This window comes from Acanthopagrus latus, chromosome 9 (genome assembly GCF_904848185.1).
Source record: "Acanthopagrus latus isolate v.2019 chromosome 9, fAcaLat1.1, whole genome shotgun sequence".
NCBI lineage: Eukaryota > Metazoa > Chordata > Actinopteri > Spariformes > Sparidae > Acanthopagrus > Acanthopagrus latus.
This window is the reverse complement of record NC_051047.1, coordinates 16517425-16538866: the sequence shown is the minus strand read 5'-3', so window position 1 is coordinate 16538866 and position 21442 is coordinate 16517425. Positions and strand designations below refer to the sequence as shown.

General features: G+C 42.7%; 1 protein-coding gene across 2 annotated transcripts in view; it reads right to left on the bottom strand.

The window, feature by feature from the left end:
- LOC119025502 (activin receptor type-1-like) overlaps nt 1-21442 on the bottom strand; it is a 30862-nt gene that overhangs the window by 7781 nt on the left and 1639 nt on the right. The window contains exons 2-7 of one of the 2 annotated variants that reach the window (XM_037109112.1): nt 19645-19812; nt 6497-6570; nt 5625-5879; nt 3629-3901; nt 3128-3394; nt 757-962 (exon numbers count right to left, since the gene is read on the bottom strand). In XM_037109112.1, the coding sequence (XP_036965007.1) occupies nt 757-962; nt 3128-3394; nt 3629-3901; nt 5625-5879; nt 6497-6563 (1068 nt within the window). In that variant the 5' untranslated portion in view covers nt 6564-6570; nt 19645-19812. Of the gene's footprint in view, nt 1-756; nt 963-3127; nt 3395-3628; nt 3902-5624; nt 5880-6496; nt 6571-19644; nt 20020-21442 lie in introns of those variants that run through there. The other variant, XM_037109111.1, reaches the window with a different exon arrangement.

The window sequence follows — 21442 nt, the reverse complement described above, 5'->3', positions numbered from 1 at the left end:
CAAAGTGTACAGAAAAGAGCCACCATGCCACCCAAAATTTAGAAAAAAAAACAAAAAACGGTTGGATCTGGTATCACTCTAGGAATGACTGAACGGTCTTTAAATAACCAGACAACAACTAAATCTAAATTATTGAGGTTTTCTGCTGCTGTAAATTGTTTAGAACGTGTAGCTTGACAAGTTCACATCCATAATCAATTGCATAATTTAAGAATACTTGAAATGCATATGGTTAAAAATGGTATAGTCTTCTCCATGAAAAAAAGAAAATCTACCGTATAGGATTTCAAAAAGCCTTTTCACTGATCCTGAGCCAGGTTATTTAATATTTCATAACCTGTCACTGAATTCTGGACGAATACACAGTTTCTGACACAACACAGCTTTGTTCACACTGTACTGTACATATCACATGCTTCAAGTCAGTAAAACCAACTCGATTTAGGTCTCATTCCATAGTTTCCTCTTCATGTGCCTGATGACACTCTGTTAAACCAACTCTGTTTCTCCGAACATGGAGGCACTGCACGGTTTGTATTCACCATTTCAAACAAGCAGACGTGATGTGCCTCACTGGAGATTGTGGTCAATTTATACCCCAAAGGGAAAAAGGTGGGTTAAGATAAAAGACTGGGATTCGATTTGGCTTAATATTCAACATGGCAGTCAATTAAAATATGCCTTGAGCTGCTCTTTTACGATTCTCTCTAATGAGCTGTGGAGGCCGCCTCCTCCTACACGGTTTCCACTACTCACCGCCAGAGTGCTCTCCCCCACGTTGGATGCTATGAGGCCGTCGATAGTTCCATACTCGGCATCTCGTGATGTTAGCCTCTCCATCTGGTTGTTGTGGATGCGTCTGAACACCAGGATGGCGATGGCAGAGAGGACGATGAGGACGATGATTGGTGCCACGATGACGATAGCCAGTGTGGTCACGCTGTAGTTAGACACCTCGTCAGCTGTGTGGGGGGAGAAACATTTACAACGTGTGACATCCCTTCAGACCATTGGGCCATAATTTCAGAACACAAAGGTTGATTAAGGTCTAAAAATGGCCGATATTTTAGCATTCTTGTTGACAAATATTAAACCAACACAAATTTATGTAGTAAAAATACCAAGGTATATTCTAAGTTTATCTGTAAAGTTTGGTGTGTGGTATTCTATACCATAGCACCATCCAGACACGAATAATATTGACATACATAACAACTAACTTACTGACTTATTTATGGTGTTGTGCTCTCCCCTTATTTTGTACTTCTTTGAGATGTGTACGCCATTTCTATTGTCCCCCCTGTTGCCTGTCCTACAGTATATGTAACATAGCACTCAGTTTCCACCCTGGGGGATCTGGCATTTATTATTGTATTGCATTGCATTGCATCAACGTGTTCTTGTTACAATCTGGTGAGGTACATGATATGAGTATATGGTCTCTAAATGTAAATCACATCTATAAGAATGTGCATGTGAGACCTACATGGATACAATATACAATATATATGTAGATTACATAGTTTGTCTTATATCAGATTCATGTATGCAGAGCCACTCTGAGGTTGCTTCTGTGCTGGATGTGGCCTCAAGGCTGCCAAATGAATAGGGCGGTGTAGCTGCTTAAGTAACAGTTGGGAGAGTCCACTAGAACTCTGCAAGGATACAAGAAGAAGAGGAGGTGACCAAAATTATGTACCGTACTTTGACGGAAAATCTCTTGTTTACTCCTGTAGCTTTTCCTCTGACAGGACCACACGCATTGACGCTCGACCAAAATCACAGTTTGCAGCACACAACAGAACATCTTAAGAATCCAGTTAAGGGCGGGGGTGCACACAGAGCACACATGTGCACTCACACGCACACTCACGCACACATACTCACTCACTCACGCACACACGCACACACACACACACTCAAGCACACAAAGTGAATCTCATCAAGTCAGTGGAGGCCAGCTGAAGGAACTGACCACCATTCACACTTTCCAAACATTCCAAAGGGAAAGACGGCTCAGCTCTGCCTACAGCACAGACAATGATCCCCTTTTCTCAACTACCCCAATCATGAACTGTTTCTCCCACATAAACACAACTAGCGACACACTCAAGAAACTCACTAGACTTGAACCAAAGACGTGGGAAGGGATGTATTTAGACTGCTTAAAAAATGTACTTTTCATTTGATTGTTGTATTTGTGGCAACGTAACAAGACAGACTTAAGCATTATCGATATGTGCACATGACCTCAGTAACTTCTGCTGACACTGATATTGGCCGTTGTAAAGAATGGAGGTTTACAACATATGGGAATGCTGTGAGGACGAGACAAAAGCAACATGCACAGCACTTGCTTCGTCTCTTTTTTTGTGGCACAAGGAATCATACCCCCCCCAAAAAGTCTACTTCCAGAGTAAAAGAGTACATTTCTGCACACACTCTTCACCTCTGCATTGATACGTTTATTAAGAAAGGTTGAGGTTTCTCAAGACATGGTGTTGATGGTGACATTTTGAGTAAGGCCTTTGTGACTGATCACTTGGTCTTATTATTGATAAATCAATCAATGCTGAGGGGATGGAATCCCTCAATGTATAAATATATTTGCATAAATATAAAATACTGCCATACAGACAAAAGTTAAGGTGAGACAATAAACAAAAAGGGCAACAATGGCTCTGTGTATAACTGTCTCTCCTTCACTCCCAGGTGACTTCCCCCTCTGGGCTCCTGTCAGCCGGCTCTGACGGAGAGGACAGAGTCGGGAAGTGGACCATGACTAAATCATACTCAAAACCTCTCTTTGGTTTGCCCACTGTCTCCCCCATTTCTGTTTCATAAGGTGCCAGGAGTGTGACCACACAGAGGTGTAACTCAGGCCAACAGAAACCATCCAGAACAGCCGAGGCAGACAATTTCACAGGCGACGGCGTTGCCCTCTCAGTGGAGAATGATGGCGGGGAATGAACGCGTGTTACTTTGTCTACACCAGCAAGAACTAACCCACATGATCATGTCTATTCTGAATGCAGAAAGAGTTCAATCAACAGATAGAGCACTTGAACATCTGCTGGTGGTTCTCAGACTGTACTCGTGATGCATTCTGGGTAGTGTATTACTGTACCTTTGACAGGAAGCTGCACAGTGCTGTTCATGTTACACAGGTGCCCGTGGCAGCACTCCACAATCTGGTCTCTGGAAGGCGGGGTCTTGCAGGTCATCGTGCTCTGCTCGTAGATCTTAAAGCAGCCTTTCTGGTACAACAGTAAGCCGGCGCTGACTGTCAGAGAAGAGAAGCACTGCTGGCCCATACAGCGATTCCCTGTTGCACATGTGCTGCCCTCACATACACACTCGTGCTCCTCTTTGATCAGGGGCTTCACTTCCTCCTCTGCAAATGAAGATGAAGAAGGAATGAAGGAGACACAGCTGGTAAATAAGTAAGTCTTCGACAAGAAATAATTTAAGTTATTCTTGGAATACTATAAAACGCACAGCTTTTTAGTCTTGCCATGAATTAAACCGAACATTAGCTCCAAAGCGGAACTTTTGCACAATCTTTAGTGACATAAGGTCCACGGTGAACGGCAGCCAAGAGAAATGTGTGCAGTGTGTACAAAGTCACCTTTCCCTGGAGCTTGCACAGTGACGTTCATGTTACACAGATGGCCCTGGCAGCACTTGACAACATGGGCCGATGAGGGTGGCGTGGCACAGGTGGCTCTGCCCTCCTCGTCGTCCCTCAGGCAGCCCTTCTGTTGGACGGCCGCCCCATCAATCATCTTCAGAGAGGAGAAACACTGCTGGCCTGTGCAGCGATGGTCACGCTCACACACGCCGCCCTCGCACACACAGAACTGCTCCCTGAGGACCGGTCTGGCAGCAGACACTTCTATATCTGATAAAAGGAAACAGAGATATGGGGAAACCCATTAGAGCAATAGCATTAGTACCCCATCAAATTAAATGGCATTCACTCAGGTCAGAAAACACGCAAGTTGGTATGGCTTACTGAAAGGACCAATCCAGTCTGCTTAAATATAAGAGCTCTGACAGAAAACTGGATATTCTAAAACCTGCTAATTTGAACAGGTTGACATCAGTGTTTTCCACATAGCTGAGGTGAGACGGACATCATCCCAACTTGACTGCATTTTCAAAATGTTCCAGCACCTTACAGGTGTGTTAATCTATGTATGCATATTCATTCACACTCAAAATTACAGTTTCACTTCACCACATTAAATCAGATGTATTGTGCAATAAACAACTTAAAGTTTGGGCAACACACTGATGGAAATCACAAAATGTTTCAAAATGTGTCACTTGTCTGTAAACTTGGCACTTAATATATAACCTGTCTGGGCCCATTTAATCATTGAAATACGCAATTTATTATGAAGGAGTTGAAGTGCAGCTACAATTTCAAGCTCTTCATCTAAAATTCAAGCACTTTTTAAACCTTAAAAACACCAAATTAAAATTCAAGCATTTTCAAGGATTAAGAGCACCTGTACAAAACTTGTAGGATTTGTACATAGCCCTTTAAAAAAATCCATTGAAATTTGGCCTTAATAATAACTTGATTGAAAATTAAAAGTTGAATGAACGAGTAATATTAAAATTTTTATTTTACACATCCATAGATTTCTTTCTGCTGTAACACATGAACAGTCGAAGACAGCTAAGATTATCTGCAGTGTTATTTTTACAGTATACATTCACCATATCATGTTATGTTAGGTCAGACTGCTGTAATACTGTGTTACTGATTTCAACCACGTTGCCCAGTTGCAATGAAAACACAGCCACTCTGCTGACTGACTAACAAGTCAACAGGAACGTTCCTTGGCCTGCAATAAAAGTTTGTAAAGTTATTTCACAACTTGGTGGTAGGCTGTAAATAAAGCTGTTTTGCAGCCAACTCTGAAATGTTAGATATACAGCATCTGTGCTTCCCACCAGCACAGTTCTCTGCTAGGGGTCAACTATCACAAATAAATCCTGAAAACTGTGGAAAACACTGAGACAGTCTTCCTTCGATTGCATGCATTATTAAAAAGAATCAATTGGGGCTTTTCCATTGGCACTTTCAGCTGCGGCCAGTCAATCCATGCTGCACTGATTTGTGTAATCATTACCAGTTTAAGCACGACAGGTTGTGCTGCGCTGCACTGTTTTCAAGTGGGCTGTGGTTATGTCTTGCGGCCACCCATTTCGTCCCCTCAAACAAACTGCGATACTCTTATTTCTGTGCATTATTCCACATACTCGATTTTGTTTTTTGTTTTATTTATTATTGTATTATTATTTCTTCTATAGAACTTATTTACTAATTGCTATTTGCCATCTCTGTAGATGAGTCTCTAAGCAAAATAATTTCACACAAGTGTACTACGAGTGAAGACAAGTGCATCTTTGATTTATGTTACACCCTCAAGCTGGTAGCCATGTTGCAGTGGAAAGGCAAATCCCTGCCTCGCGGGGCTGTTTTGCTGAGTCAAATCCAGTCAGGCCAATCCAGCACATGTGTATGAAAAAGCCCCATGATGAACTTCTGATAAGCGACTTGTCCCAATGGGAGCCAGGATATTTTTCACCACTGTGTTAAGATGCCTCACCTTTCACCGGTGACTGCAAGGAGATGTTCATGTTACACAAATCCCCGTAGCAACACTCTACCACCAGCTCTGGTGTTGGTGGGTTTCCACACCGTGAGGACCCTTCGTCGTTAGCCTCAACGCAGCCCTTCTGAAGAACCGACGTCCCATTTAGTATAGAGAGAGAGGTGAAGCACTGCTGGCCGAGACACCTGTTCCCACTGCTGCAGGACTCTCCGTCACACAGACATTCAGAGCTTCTCACGCTGACATCACCTACAAAAGAACAAAATCATTATTGGAGCAAGCCAGCATACATCATTGAAAATTGTATGAAGAGCTTTTTAGGGGGACTTTAATCTCTAACATGTTTCCAAATGCACTGTGACAACCCTCTTGTTAGGATTCATGTACATATAACCAATGTAAGCACAAGGACAAATGCTGCTTCCCACCCTAAAAAACCCCTCCACTTTCCACCGCAATCCACTGCCACTGCAGTTGTTTAAAATAACAGTGAGAGACAGCAGATGAGAGGGAGGCAGACTGAGGAGGGGCGGGGAAAGGAAAAAAAAAAATTGTGTGAATTTTTGGTCTGTGCACGTAAGAGACTTGAGGGGGGACAGAAAAAGACAGAGAGGCTGAAAGATTGTATGTTCACAAGAGTCGCAGTGACTAGGGGAGCACAGACATCCATTACACATCTTTACAACTAACTTCCGTGCTCAGGACCCTCTAATGATGGTGTATGACCTACTGTAATCTTTTGCAACAGCAAGACGGCTAAAATCAACCGGAATCTGTCTGTCTATGCAAACAGGAACCTCTCCTCGCACCAGCCAAAAGCCCTCGCTTTAGGTCTGACGTGACAAGCTGTGTTTCGTGACACTTACCTTCCAAGCTGGAACACGGAAAGACAATGACGATCAAAACCAGAAGAAACACTCCCTCGGCCGTCATCGTTGACCTAGAGGGGGAGAAAAGAAAAAAAAAACGAAAATGAGGGCTGCACTCTAATAAATAGGCTGAAATTGTATCAAAAGTACAAGATTAAGAGGCGACTTTTATACTGAAGCATTAGAATGAGTTTTAGTATTTGTTTTTTCTGGACACTGTTCAGTGAGACAGAAAAGAGACAGACGTATCACGAAGGAATTGGCTCACGAACTAAGAGTATTAGAGAGAGCAATTTTACAGGGGGAGACCTTTTCTTATTTTCAGAAAAAGAGTCAACACCAAGTTTAAAACGCTCAAGTAAAGTGGGTCTCATGCCTTCCTGTTGTCCTGGCAACAAGGCATTGAGTGGCAAGCAATGGGGAGACTGGTGCTCTCCTATTGGCTGCCTCTACGTGTGTGTGTGTGTGTGTGTGTGTGTGTGTGTGTGTGTGTGTGTGTGTGTGTGTGTGTGTGTGTGTGTGTTGGAGGGACAGGCTGCTTGGCAGTGAGGGGAGAGGAGCAGACAGACGACAGAGGAGGAGGAGAAGGAGGAGGAGGAGGAGGTGGTGGTGGAGGAGGAGGAGGAGAGGAGCGCAGCGGGGAGAATGAGTGTGGGTGCCCAAATACTATCGTTTAGAGACCTGGAGACGGTCTAATCCTTCAATATTTAATGCGTCTGCGAAGGCGTCCACATACGCCGCGCAGTTATGTTTATTTGTTTGCTTTACGCCGTGCCAGATTTTTTACAAAGATGATATGCGAGTTTTCGGGAGGCATCACAGCCCGCAGCGTGCCCTGCTTATGCCAGGGCCGTTATCTTGGAAGCATGTGCGTGTGAGCCTGAGTGCATCTGTGCCAATGATAAATACACCCCCCCTTACCTCCACCCCCCCCCAGGCCTTTGTGCCCGTCTCCCAGACATAAATGATTAAGCACGTAATGTTAGCATTAGCCCAACGGCGGCGTCTGTATGGGCCCGCTCACACACAGACCACATGCTGCTCCTTTAATCAGAGCACAAAACAGAGGCTGCCACACGGAGATAATCAGGAGCTCTGTCTGCTCCCTTTGGACTGGGGTGAAGGGGGAAGAGGGGAGCGGCAAATGGGGGCAGGGAACGGGCAGGAGGGCACTAGGAGGCGAGTGAGGTATAGCCAAGGGGCAACTGGGGGACAGTGGGTCAGAGAAGGGCAGAGAACGGGGCCAATGTGGGAGAGGCGTGTGGGCTGCGACAGCGAGGCAGGCTAAAAGGAAAGGAAGTGGGACAAGGAGGTGTCTGGTGTCAGAGCCCAGGGGGACAGCGGGAAGAAGGGCACCATGCTGGTGGGGGCCGGTCGGCTGAGCTGCGGTGGAAGCCAGGGGGCCAGAGGAAGCAGGATAAAGAGATAAGCAGAGGAGTAAAAGACAATAGTCTGGAACACAGAAAAAAAGGGTGATTCTGTCTGACTGGTTATCTTGATACTGACTCATATCACTCATGTAGAAAGAGCAAAAAACATTCAGACTCACACACTGGCTGACAGATCAATAACTCACCTCAATTAACTAAGTGGAGCATGACATGAGGCTCCATTTAATGGCTTCAATTAGTGCAGGTAAATGATTTGCTGTGTTTTTGTTTACATTTAGCGCTGAAAGACCCTCGATGGGGCACTGAAATTATCGCCGTCTCCATTCATCTCTCCCACGCAGACACTTTGTCTTGAATAAGCCATCATAAGCAGTGAGCCGCACACTGACGGCCAAGCAGCTCTGTGGCTCTGGTATGCATTTGCTCTTTATGTACAGAGCAAATATGTCTTTCTATGCATTGAAAAAACCTGAGGGCCTTTTTGAGTGTGCGTGGTCTCCTGCAGGTGCTCATGTATGCATTTGTGTATGTATTCTATTTACACAAAGGCAAAGAGAAACTACTCAACATCGAGCTGGTAACATATCACCAAGCCAGCGAACAGCTTTGCTTGAATACACAGCGAGGAGGACGAGTCCTGATATTGGAAACCTCAGAAGGGATTCTTGGAAAGGAGAGAGGCAGGGCTAGCAGCATCTGCAGAACCGATTGCGATCTGAACAGACAACTTTATGGCGCTGTGTGAGTGAGTGTGTGTGTGTGTGTGTGTGTGTGTGTGTGTGTGTGTGTGTGTGTGTGTGTGTGTGTATGTGTGTTTGCTGAAGTCCTCCATCCCTGCGTATTGAATTCTCTGGCAGTGTTCTGCAGTGTGTGTTCACAGAGCTGACATCCTGCCAAGGGTGTGCTCTCATTTCCCCCCCTCTCTATCTGTCTCAACCCCCGTCTTTTACTTTTATTCCCTCTTCCTATGTCCTCTGATGTGGCGTTGTAATAGGAAACCATGTGGTAATTATAACTTAAGAAATATTTTCCTACGTCAACTGCTGTTGAAACCAATAATTGAATTGGTCTTACTATAGACTACCACAAGAATGAATCCTAACCCCTGGGAAATAAGTTCCTCTGGCGTACTCGTCTTGAGGTCATTGGCTTTTCGAATAGAAAATACTAGCAATGCACAATATATTGTTTTAACATCGACATCGCAATGTGCAACAGTGATGTTGCAGGAAGTGTAATGTCAATTAGGGCAGTCTTGGCCATTTTATAACATGCATTGGAACATAGTTAAGGCATGAAAGGCTTTTTGGCAGGCTGCTAGCATACAAACAAGGCTCATCCATAGGAAGGTGTGGTCTCATCTTCAAGTCAACAGGCCAGATTTACTCTGTACCAGATGTGTTATGATCCACTAAACACAGCTGAAATTATGCATGGGAGGTAATCATTCAAGTGAGTCAAAGGTTTTGATGGATCACTAAATCTTGCTGTTCTACACATGACCTTTTTAATTCTAACCAGCATTGGCAGGAGCTGCTGATTATGAGAATACACACGCTTGAAAGAATACATAGCTGTTCAAGTCATCTGGAGAAAATTTCAGTAAAGAAAAAACATTGCAATGTCAGTACAGGTCAAGGACATTAAATGTCACTAAGCCAAACGCATTATAACTTTCAAACTTGCACACTGATCGATTTATAGTAATGTCTAAGTCAAATTAATGGGGGAATGCATTTAGAAAGCCTCCATGTTTTAATTTAATTTGGGCGCAAGTGTATTGATCTTGTGTTGCCAGAGGAAGGGACATATTTCTGTACTGATATTTTTCCCACCCTTAATAATCAGTACTTTAACTTATTTTAAGTAATTAAAGTGATAATAATTCTGCTCCTTTACTTGAAAAACATTCTGAATGTAGCATTATTACCTTAAATGGTCTATTTTGTACGATTTCTGCTTTCGCTTGGGTAAATAATCTGAATACATTTCCCACCACAGGTATTTTGTGTGAGGATATCAATGCCACTGAGATGCGTAAGCACCGACCTTGCATATGGAAACATAGAGGCCACATTGAGCTCAACACAAGGTAGGCAAAGTGTGTACAACCCTGAGAGGAATAGCTGAAATAGACTTGGCCCAGTGAAAAGTATGTTGGGGTTGACTCCCGCTGAGCACTGCTAGAGGGACTTGAAAGTGATCCTGCATATCAAGGCTCCCATTTTATGACGCTACGTTTCCTCCCCAGACTCTTTCCAGTCATCCCACTCCAGAGGGCTATCTAGATAAGCACTTGTCTAAGAAGTTGAGCAGAGCTTAAAGTGATTAGATGGAGATGATTAAACATGCCACTCAAATGCTGAGACAACTGAACCCAAAAAGAGAAGGACGTAGACAGTTAGGATGATTTAATTTGAAGAGTCTGTACGCATCCCACCTCTACGTCTTCAAGTGTCACATTAAACCTATTATTTTATCACCATTTGTTGTTTCTGTGTGACATTTTCAAACTGATTGCTGAAATGGCTTTCAACAACAAACAAAACCTTTTAGTCTGGCTGGATGCTTTCTTATTTTTGGTCTGTTTTTGTATTCAGGTCAGGACGAAGGAGAGAATGACAAAACACTACTTTGTCTGATGAGCATGGTGTATCACTGAGGTTGCGGAGGGAGGAGGCTGGAAGCCCTGCAGGAGCTGCTGAGTCATCATGCTGGCAAAGGGGGAGACGAGAGGTGGAATCTGTGTCTGAGCTGGCAGGCTGGCACAGTTACCGCGGCACAAATAGCCCAGGCACCGAAGGAAACTGCAGCAAACTGCGGGGTGGCGAGGGAAGAAACAGGCAGAGACTGGGGCAATGCGGAGCCTGCTGCTCGTGTCCCTGTCCCCCGTCCCCAACTCCAGACCCAGACAGCCAAAGTGCCAGCATGCCATCAGGGACACACAGATGGTTTGCTCCTAGGTGGATGTGGGTGTAATACAGACCTGAGGGCGAAAAGTCCTCCTCTTTGCAGCAGCCCACATTCATATTCACACTACAGCTCAGCAAATCAACACGTTCACCACAGTTGAAAAAACACTCTCTGCCTACAGTAAAATACAACACTTGGGATGACTAAAACTAAGTCAAAAAAATACACAATCTTAACTTTTTAGTGGGTTTTGAGGGAATGCGCATTAAAACTTGATGCAAATGTGTGAGTAGAATATAAGATTACATTTAATCTTATTGAAAAAAATAGAAGCACACGTGAATCAAATATGTTGGATTCAAACTTCTCATGAATCAAATCGGGGTACTATACGCAAGCATCAGGCCAGCCAATGGCAAAATGGCAAAGAACTGTTTTGTTAGTTTTCTTTTCTATTTTCTAAAGATGACGTCAAATCATCTGTGTGTGCTGCTTTTACTGTGCTCAAAAAATGCAGCAAAACAATGAACAATTGCCTGTACCTTATTTTAAATTCCATGTAGTATTTTGAGCAGTTGGACTGTTGGACTATTTTTAGGTATCTTTAGGCAAACCAGCCACTGGCAACAAAACTTGCAGGTCATCATAAAAGAAAAGGCAGCAAATAATAGAAAAAGATATTTTGGTTGCTTGGTTCTTCTTATTTGTTTTGTCAGAGGAATAAAGCGAGCAGATGGTTTGAGTCATGAAGAATCTAGCCATGAGACCACTAGCTAATACTTCACAGCCTCCTTCTGGTTCAACTGGGCTTTAAGCTGCATGCTAGTAGAGTATAAAATACAAACAAGACAGGCACCACCTCCTCAAAACCCTTCTCCACAGAACCAAAACTGTCTAAAACTCTCACCTTCAAATACTGATATCAATCAGCCATAACACTGACAGATAGAGCGAGTAACATTGATCAACTTGTGACAATGCAATGGCCGGAGGAATGTCACAAAGAACTCAAGGTGTCGACCTGGCATCCAAATTCCTCAGATCCCAATCCGATCAAGCATCAGGGGGACATGTTGGAACAAGTCCGATCCATGGAGGCCTCACCTCGCAACACACGGGACTCACAAGATCTCCCAGCAACGCTAGAGATGTTATAAGAGAGGAGACAAACCATGTAACCCCTTTTTCTTTCTTTATTATCAAATAAATCTGTAACATAAGCGCGTCGCTTGTACGACACTTATCCAACCCTCATTTACTCAAAAGCCAAGCGTCTGCTTTATCACAGCCAAACTGGAAAACTTATCAGCCAATTGAGCTGCTGCACTCATGAGTGCACAGTTGTGTTTCAAATCAGTTTCAACAAATCCAGTGTCGCTGCAGACGGACTTCTCATAAGCCTTGAAGAGGAAGATATCATACAGTTTTTCTGTTCTTATGACCACAGAAAGTGAAGTTGTGGCTTCTTCCCCTTTCACTTATATAGAGGTCTGGTCTTTTTAGCAAGAAATAACTGCCTGGGGAGTTTCCCAAGATGGCTAGCAAGTGGCAGGACTTGCCAACACCTTGGTGCAGGACCCAACAAGACAGCCCCAGAGGTCCTTCGTCCATCACATGACAGGTCAAAGGCTAGTCTGATCTATGGAGGTGACATCTCAGATCAGACTTGGTCTTGTAGCAACACGATTGGCGACCAGGCCAACGCAGTGAGCTTTGCCATGCTCCTCAAGCCATTCCTGACCAACTTTTGTGGTATATGTCAAAGAGTATACAAGGGATCTGTATATGTATGAGGTGTTGTCATTATAAATCCAGCAGAGTACATTTGGCAAACTTACTCTGGTAACCAAACTCAGGTATTGTTTTGTACTTTACTGAAATATTCTGAACTGTGCTGTGACCTTGTCTGGCATAAGAGCGAAACGCCCTTCTCGATATCCAGCCTCACACACTGGGGTTGTGTGTGAAAGACGGATCGTTCTACTGAGCAGAAAGCAAAGCTCATTAACCTTTGAAAACACACCTCACTGGCCAAAAGGCCTCATCAAATGGGAGATGAAAGGGGGACTTTTGTGGCCCTTGGAAAAGCTTGTGGAATCCGCAGTGCTCCATCAGGTTGAGCCAGGCTCCATCTCTCAGGACCCTACGGTATCTCAGCTGCTGCCACCTTTCACAATGTGAGGAATGTAATCAAATGCAAATGCCCCCTACTTGTGTTCGATTCTTGCGCACACATTCACTGTAGTAGGCAAGAGCGTGACAGGTTTTTGTTCCTTGGATACAGTATAACCGAGGAACGCACACACAGTGTACCCGGTCTAGATCAAATGTAATCAGAGACAATGGCTGCCTTTTCTTCCTTCCACCTCGGTATCGACAACACCAATGGCGCACTCTGGCAGGCACCCCATCACAACACAGATGAAGATTTTGATTACACTTTTGTCTGCACTGAAGTCGTGAGATAGAATTTGATTCATTCTCGAACAAAACATACTTGTGAGAGAGACAGAGGACAACTAAAGACAGACACGGAAATCTGGCGGAGTCTAGTGTACAGACAATCACGAGATGCCTCACCTGCACAGAGATCCAAAACTTAAGCAACCACACTTACTTTGCATTAGAGATGCGGAGGTTTTTGTGGTTCAAAGAGTATATGTTATGGCTCTTTGTTTAATTGAGTCTTGTGGGACACAACTGTTTTACGGCATTCAGAAGACACTGTTAGAAAGTCTTTTATGCAATGGTCACCATAGCAATTAGACATTCATTTTCACACAGCCATCAAAAACATCTGAAACAGCCAATTCAAACACTGTCTTTATGGCCCTCAGCTATGTTTGCCAACAGAGGAATGCACAAACACTCTCCCTCCAAACGACCATCTCACAAAGTTCACCGCTCTGGGCCAATTCTATTCTCAAAAGGACACCTTGATTTGTATCACAGTACACCCTTTAAACATATTTTTCTTCTTGTGAAACAAGTAAATCAGGCAAACGGCTCAAAGAACTCTGCATTAAGATACTCACAGCTCGGGGAATATTTAGTCTTGATTGATTATGTATCCTGTTTGGCAGAGCCACAGGAGTCACCGGGCTAGCATGATAACCTTTGGTGTGCGACCCACAGACATCAACCAAACAATTCACCACCATGATGATAATCACTCAGCAAACAGCTTGCTACAACACAACGTTTTTACAGCGCAATGCTCCGTACTGCGACTGGCCCAGGCCATTACATCCCACTGCCAATGGAGTCTTTATGGCCGGGAGCTTCCTGGCCTTTCAGGGAGGAGATACTTTTGATGAAAATGACCAGTAGTTAAGAGTTTCAAAAGAACTTTAATCATCAGGTACAAAATGGGAAATAAAGGCTTTGCGTGCAGGGCTGGCTGATAACTGGGTATTATTATTTATAAATGTCTGGTGGAATTGATTTGTCTGAAATAGTGAAGCATGGTTCCTTGCATCAAATATAATTTAACCATTTATCAAGTGATCTTGCTGTAACTAAAGAGATTAGTAATAGTTGTTAGAATTTGTGTTTGTTTTTGTGTAAATGGCCACTGTAAAAAATGCATTAAAAAAAAAAAAAGATTAAAAAGGTGCATTGTGTTTAGAATTGGGCACCTGTTGAGCTCACCATCCATACTAACAGGGAGCAGCATATCATCAGGATAACCGCTAATTGCTGCTGACTGTAGATGCCTTTCACGAGTTAGACTGGTTAGCTGCGCAACTAGTGGTCCAGACAGGGAGCTTGGAGCACTGGTAATTTTAGTTCAAATCAAAAAGTTGCTTAAAAAAAAGTTGCTACATACTACACCTTAAAGTGGGAATATAATTGTGTAATTAATTATTCTCTGACTATTTTTTTTGCAGATATCACAAAAAATAAATACACAAATTGTGATATTGATTTTAACCATATTGCTCAGCTGTAATTATAACTGCCCTATTTGGTTTAAGCATCCGGAACGGACTGGATTAATTAGAGAACGTGATGCTGTAGTACTGCCATCAGGTCGGAGCTACTTCAGTTTACGACCCCATGACCCAAAGAGATGCAGCACAAATTATTCACAATTCGTAGACAAAGTGCCCACACCAAGTAACAGCCCATGCCTCCGCCCGGGAATGAGATCAGAGAGAGGCAGCAACTGAAACAAAGCCATAACTTTTCCCTCTAACAGCTGAGCGATAAGACAAGAGCACTGAAGCGAGTGAAGGGCTCATAAAATGTGTATTGCAGACTGTCTCCAGTGCAGTCTGGGGTTAGTCTGGAGACAGGAGAGGAGCCACAAGCCCTGCAGATCCATGTGTGTGCATCTGTGCAGACGGTAGTGTCCTGTCTCCCCCTCTCTCTGTCTCCACTGGCCTTCACCCACATTTGAAAACACAGAATAATAGAAATCAATAAGTCTGCGCACAGCCACCAGAAGAGGAAGAAGGGAATGAGCTCCCAAACTGCAGCCAGAGACACAAGACAAAAATCTGGCTGATACACAGTCCTTTATCTCGTTCTCTTTCTCCCTCTAACTTTTAGTGTCATGCTGAGACTGCAGTGCCCGAGAGTCCCAGACAGCCGTTCTCATCGTGATATGTTTGGGCTACATAAGGCTGATGATTATTAAAAAGGCTCAAGGATTTTTTGACTAAAAATAACACCGCAGACAGAGGGCCCCTTTCTAAAAAGCTGGACACGAGCACAGAGCAGAAGCAAAATGCAACCCACATGCTGTGTTCCTCTGCAGCCTGCTGCCTCATCTGATGCCAGGGTTGTTGCTAGTCAAACTTTCTGGTAAGTCAGCATATAGACACACATGGATGCACGTGTGCACACACGGATAGAAAGGACGTACACATGGCCACAAGCTGAAGCAAGATAGCTGAAGGGTGCCACACCGAGCTGGAAGCCAAATCCTGCCCCCCTTCTATCCCTCAGCCACTGCCTCCCACCTGCATTCACACACACACGCACACACACACACACACACACACACACACACACACACACACACACACACACACACACACACACAATCCCCTCCCCTCCTTGAGAGCCACCTACATGGAGGAGTGATGAGCCTCAGACTCTTGCTCAGACTTGAAGCAGTCTATCTTGGTCTCATAACTGCAGTTCTCTTGTTAATGACAGACTGTGTAACCTGATTCCACACACACATACGCGCGCGCGCACACACACACACACACACACACCCCAACCCCCCAACCCACTCTCTCAGGGTTTTTTGGAGCTCACACTTCCCTCTCCCTCCACTTGCATATTGTTCCAACCCAAACTGCCAGCTGCTTCTGACAGCCAAATTATCGTGCACACAGAAATGATACTATCAGAGCCCCCCCCCCCCCATAGCCCCCATCAATAATATGTGTGCTCTCTGAAATGATCAGACAAAATTATACACTTTCTGTCCCATCATAAAGAACGGGTACAGCAGTGCACTGGCGGTCAAGGAAACTGCAGCCAAGGAATTCGGGAATCATAACGTAGGAATGAAAACTTGAATGAGGCATGTGCAGGACAGCGATCGGGACCCGCATTTGTATTCATTGTAGGGCCGCAACTACTGATTATTTTCACTATCAAATAATCTGACATGTACTTTTTTTAGATGTATCAATTAGTCTACGAGATGTTAGTTAAAGGTAAAAATGCTGATAACAACTTCCAAGAGTCCACAATGAAATTTTCAGACACCATAGCTTATTTTTCTCCATTGGGGTCTGAAAACAATGATAAAAAAGCAGCAAATCATCAACATGGGAGAAATCGGAAGCCACATACAATAAGTTACTTTAGATCTACAGCTAATAGATGATCGGCCACTTGATCTAAAGAAACTCAATCACCAACTGTGGATGAACAAATTAAAACAATGTCTTGATTTGATCGTCTTCTTCCCAAACAATTAATTACCACTGAATCATTAATAATATATGTTAGACATTTTTTCATTAAAAAAAAAACAAAAAACAAAAAAACAGTTTTGACCCTTGACATGATCCCTGTTTGATGTGAAATCAGAGGAGGCTGCATTAGGAGTTAAAATAATAGATCAGTTAACACCAAGCTACTCTATTTTTAAACTGAGTAACACAAAATAATGACTCTAATTGCAGAGCTCCTGTCTGTTGCTATTCAACACCTGGGCCGACGAAATCCTTTTCATACTGACGCTACTAAATGGCCAAAACATTTGTACAGAACAAATTTTTGTGTTTTCCAAATTACTCCTATTTCAATTAAATACAATTTCTCATATCAGCCTTTTATATTTTAGATTTAATTATTCAATAAGAAAGTCATTGCCATTTGTGAGAAGACATTGTATATAATATACTATTCTGACAACTGATTATTCATTTAAGTTGATTTTCAAACAAAAATATCACACTTTTTTTGTTTCTCCTTTGCTGTTATTTTTTGTGTTCTGTGTGGTAAAACAAATATCTTGGGATTCTTGACTGTTATTTGGACGCAGAAATGCCACTCTGGGAAGTAACATGAAAAATTGTCATTTCACCAGTTTATGACAATCAATATCACATAATCAACCAAGAAAATAACTGGCAGTTATGCCAATGATAAATCGAGCCATAGACATCTTTTTAAACGAGTCACAATAAATGCTGTTTGCACAAAGTAATGGCTGCAGAATAATGTTTTCTATAAAACTCATTTTCACTATTGTGTCTTCCACCAGACATGAAATTTCCAGAGAAAATAAAGGCTGACTGATGACAGGCTGGCAGCCTGGCACCATTTCTGTCTACTTTCACATCTCCATTTTAGAGTGACTGAATGAATTAACTCACATTTTGTCCTGTGTTGTTGGTAGAAGCTACTATGAGGAGAATGGAAAGCCATTTGGTTGTTTTTGCCACCGCAGCCTGAACAATAATACCACTTGGAAACTACAATTTCTACTTAAAAGAATTCATTAGTTTCAGGCATAATGGCTTAAAGGATTCATCACTAATCAAACTTGTTCCTGATTACATTTCTGTTGATCAGCCAACTGATTAACTGATCACTAAACTACTTGTTGACAGGAACATAAACACATCTTGAAAAAACAATACCATCGAGCATCATAAATAAGACGCATATAAGGCCTCTTTTAAAGCAAACGAAAGGCGTCTGCTCTTCTTTTAAACAGTGACCAAGACATCGCAAACCAGTCCTATTGTTGGGTTTGCATTGAGAGACAGATAACCTCCTGCCTGGTTGAGGAATAGGTTACCACAGATAGGCTGTTTCAAACAATGGCACAGGCCCAAAGCCAAGCAATAACATTGTTGTAAAAGGAGACGTGGGGGGGAGAAGGAGGAGGACGAGCGGGTCACAATCAGCCTGGTGCCCGTTCCCTCGGCTGGAACAGAACAGGATCGCCAAGATCCCCTGGAGTTGAACCATATCTGAGCCCAGACTGTCTGACGTCCGTTTTTATCTGACCACTATCAGTCCACTGAGAGCAGCAGGCGCCCAGCAAAGGGGCCAGACCTCAAGCGAGTGGGGTTACATTCTCCAGATCATCAACCAACCACATATGAACAACTACAGCACTTCTCCATCCAACACTTAAAGAAAGAAGCCATTGATTTCAACAAACTATAATGGAAAAATCACCAACACAAGTCATGTATCACAGCTTCAACTGGTGGTTCGGATTCACTTTGAGTGGCTAATCCATATTGATTAAACAGTCTCCTGTGCCAGACACTATTACTGCATGTCAGTCTGCTGTGCATGTAAACTGTGTGGTCAGTTCAAGCTGAACGGTTTAGTCGGTGAAGCTTTGAGTGTGTCACAAAATACAAAATAAAAAAAGGGAGCTTGGCTGACAACAAATGCACTCTGAAGTAGGAGATCTGGAGGAAACCCTGATTAGTATGTGGGACTGTAATTTTGCGGGAGCAACTTTGCAGTACAATGGAGTCGATTCTGAGGAAGAAACACTTCGGCGTGAGACATTCCCATTCACACTTTCTTTAATCTGCACAATTATCTCTGAATGTTTTCAGCTCAAGTTAACACCTTCGTAATGAAGTTTGCACCTTCTCATCAGCAGCAGCTCTACTGTTTTTCTTTTTAACATTAATAGCCCTGGAATCTAATCATTTCCTGTCTGGGCTGATGGGGAAAAGTTTTGTCTTGAATTAAGATTGCTGACATTAAATTGTAACCCTAGTTCACAATTAAACTACAGATCATGTAAAGCACTCTGTGTTCAACAGTGATTTATTTTTTTGGGGAGGGGGCTCTTCTCCCCACCTCTCAAGGGGCTGCGATTGTGATGTTAAAAGTCCTCAGCATGGGATTATGAGACACACGATCAAGCGCCAACGACCCTCCCAATGACTCGTTTTTGCATAACAACAAAAAAAGAACTCCTCACGAAGTCACAACTACTTGCCAGGCTGGAAGCTTGATCTGATTGTGAAATTACAACCACGAAGATTTGCAGTGATAGCCCAAGAGACTCCCGAAAACATCTCACTTATATTACAAAATAACAACTGAATAACAAGCTGTGCCTCTCTGCTTCACTATATACATATTTAAGATGTGAATATATGTGGCACCGGGAACAAAACAGGCCAAGATTTGAAGAAGACAAATCTCAGAGGGCGATTTCTTCTGAGAGCACGTCACGACACCTTTTTTTTCTTTCCCCCCTTTGCAAATGAGCAAACTTCTTCTCCGCCACCACGTCTCCCGAAACGTCCAAACAAAATACAAGCTGATAAGCAACAAACAGCACGGTTACAACACATTACATGTTCAGTGCGCCATGATTAAACTTACCTCGGGGTCTATCTCTTCAGAAGTGCTTTACAAGGGGGGCTCAGAAACAGGCGCAGGTCGAACTATTCTGCCATCTCCCGAGGATTCACCGACAATACCCGGTTTGTTTTCCAAAGTCTGAGAAGATGAACCTACGTGACGCCAACATTATCGTCCGTCGGTCGCTGCCTGACAAAAAAGAAAAAAAAGTGACGAATTCACTCGATGTTTAGCGGACAGAGAAAACGAAGAGTCATTTTTTGTGAACGCTCTTCTTCTTCTTCTTGTTCTTCTTGTTCTTCACACGTTAGCGCTGCCGAGAGGTTCACGCAACTCGCACCCCGATCCACGACGGCAGGAAAACACAGGATTGCAGGAGGAAGTTACCTTGCAACAACTCACCGTAATTATCCCGCGTCAAGCCAGGGGGGGAACTACGCGCACTTCCGGGCACATGTTTCAAAATAAAACATTTAATGTGAAAGACTACATTCACCCAAAAAACAAAAATGCAGTCATTACCTGCTCACAAGTGATGGAAAGTAACTTAGAACATGTGAGTGAGCGTTTCCTTCCTTCGGCTACTTTATACGTACACTATACAACATTTTGTAGGGAAATAGTGTAAAATTTACTTCACTACTTTTATTTGATAACTTTAGTTGCTAGTTACTTAGCAGACAGCATCCTGCATCAGCGCCAAAGCAGTATATTTTAAAATCAACTCATTTTATCGACAGTCAGAAAAATTGAAGATGAGAAAATTTGCCAGTTCCTAGTATACATACATACTTTTTTAAATTTTAGGTGTACGGTGATGGTCAAATACATGCAATATCAGATACTTTAAGTGTTTTGTGTGGATGACTTACTTATCTTTACCGGTTCATTTTCAGATTGTATGCTGTATCAGAGACACAGTAGTGTATTTTTGTATGACTTTATTTTATCCGCAATCAGTTATACTTCAGATACATGCATACTCTTAATCAAATGCTATTTATTCTTTTGCTTAAGTATAAGTTCAAAGAGCAAAACTTCAAACTCAACACTGTCCTTGTGTACAATGGTTGAATATTTCATTTATTATTTAGTTTGTAGAATTTCATGCAGGAAGCTGACTTTCAATGGGGTATTGGTGATTCTACTTTTACTGAAGTGCCCTAAGATCTGAATACTTCCTCCACCACTTCAGCTAAATGTACTGAAGTATCAATAGTCAAAACACCAATTATGCAGAATGGCCAGGTATACCTTATGCATTTTCTACAGCAATCCCATCTTGAAATACTTTGGTAATCCAGCCTTGTTAAATAGTTAAGTCTACAAAGAAGATAATTGCAATATTTTGTTTAAAAATCCAGAATCTACAGAGTAACACTAAAGTAAAACATAAATAAATATAATGGAATAAAAGACAGCCAGCAATATTTCTGTCTGAAAGGAAGTCAAGTAGGAGTATGAGGTTAACATCGAGAAAAATACACAAGTTAAGCATAACTATCTCAAAATGAGATCCCTAATGAAACATCCTATTGTACACCCAAAATGCTGCAACCTACAATTTTTCGATTGTCTGATCTACCAATTATATTTCAATGATAGGCCTACACTGTGCTTTTATGTTGAAGCTCAAGAGTACAGTTCCTGTCACTGATGTATTCTTTCTGGGTAACTTGACATGCTCCATAATTAAAGGACCATTACTGCTATGTTTGCTCTGCCCATGTTTCTGGCTCTGCATTTAGGGAGTCAAGGGTTCAAGCTTTTGGTTGTATTTCAGCCACTAAAAATGATAAAGGCAAAAACAAAACAAAAA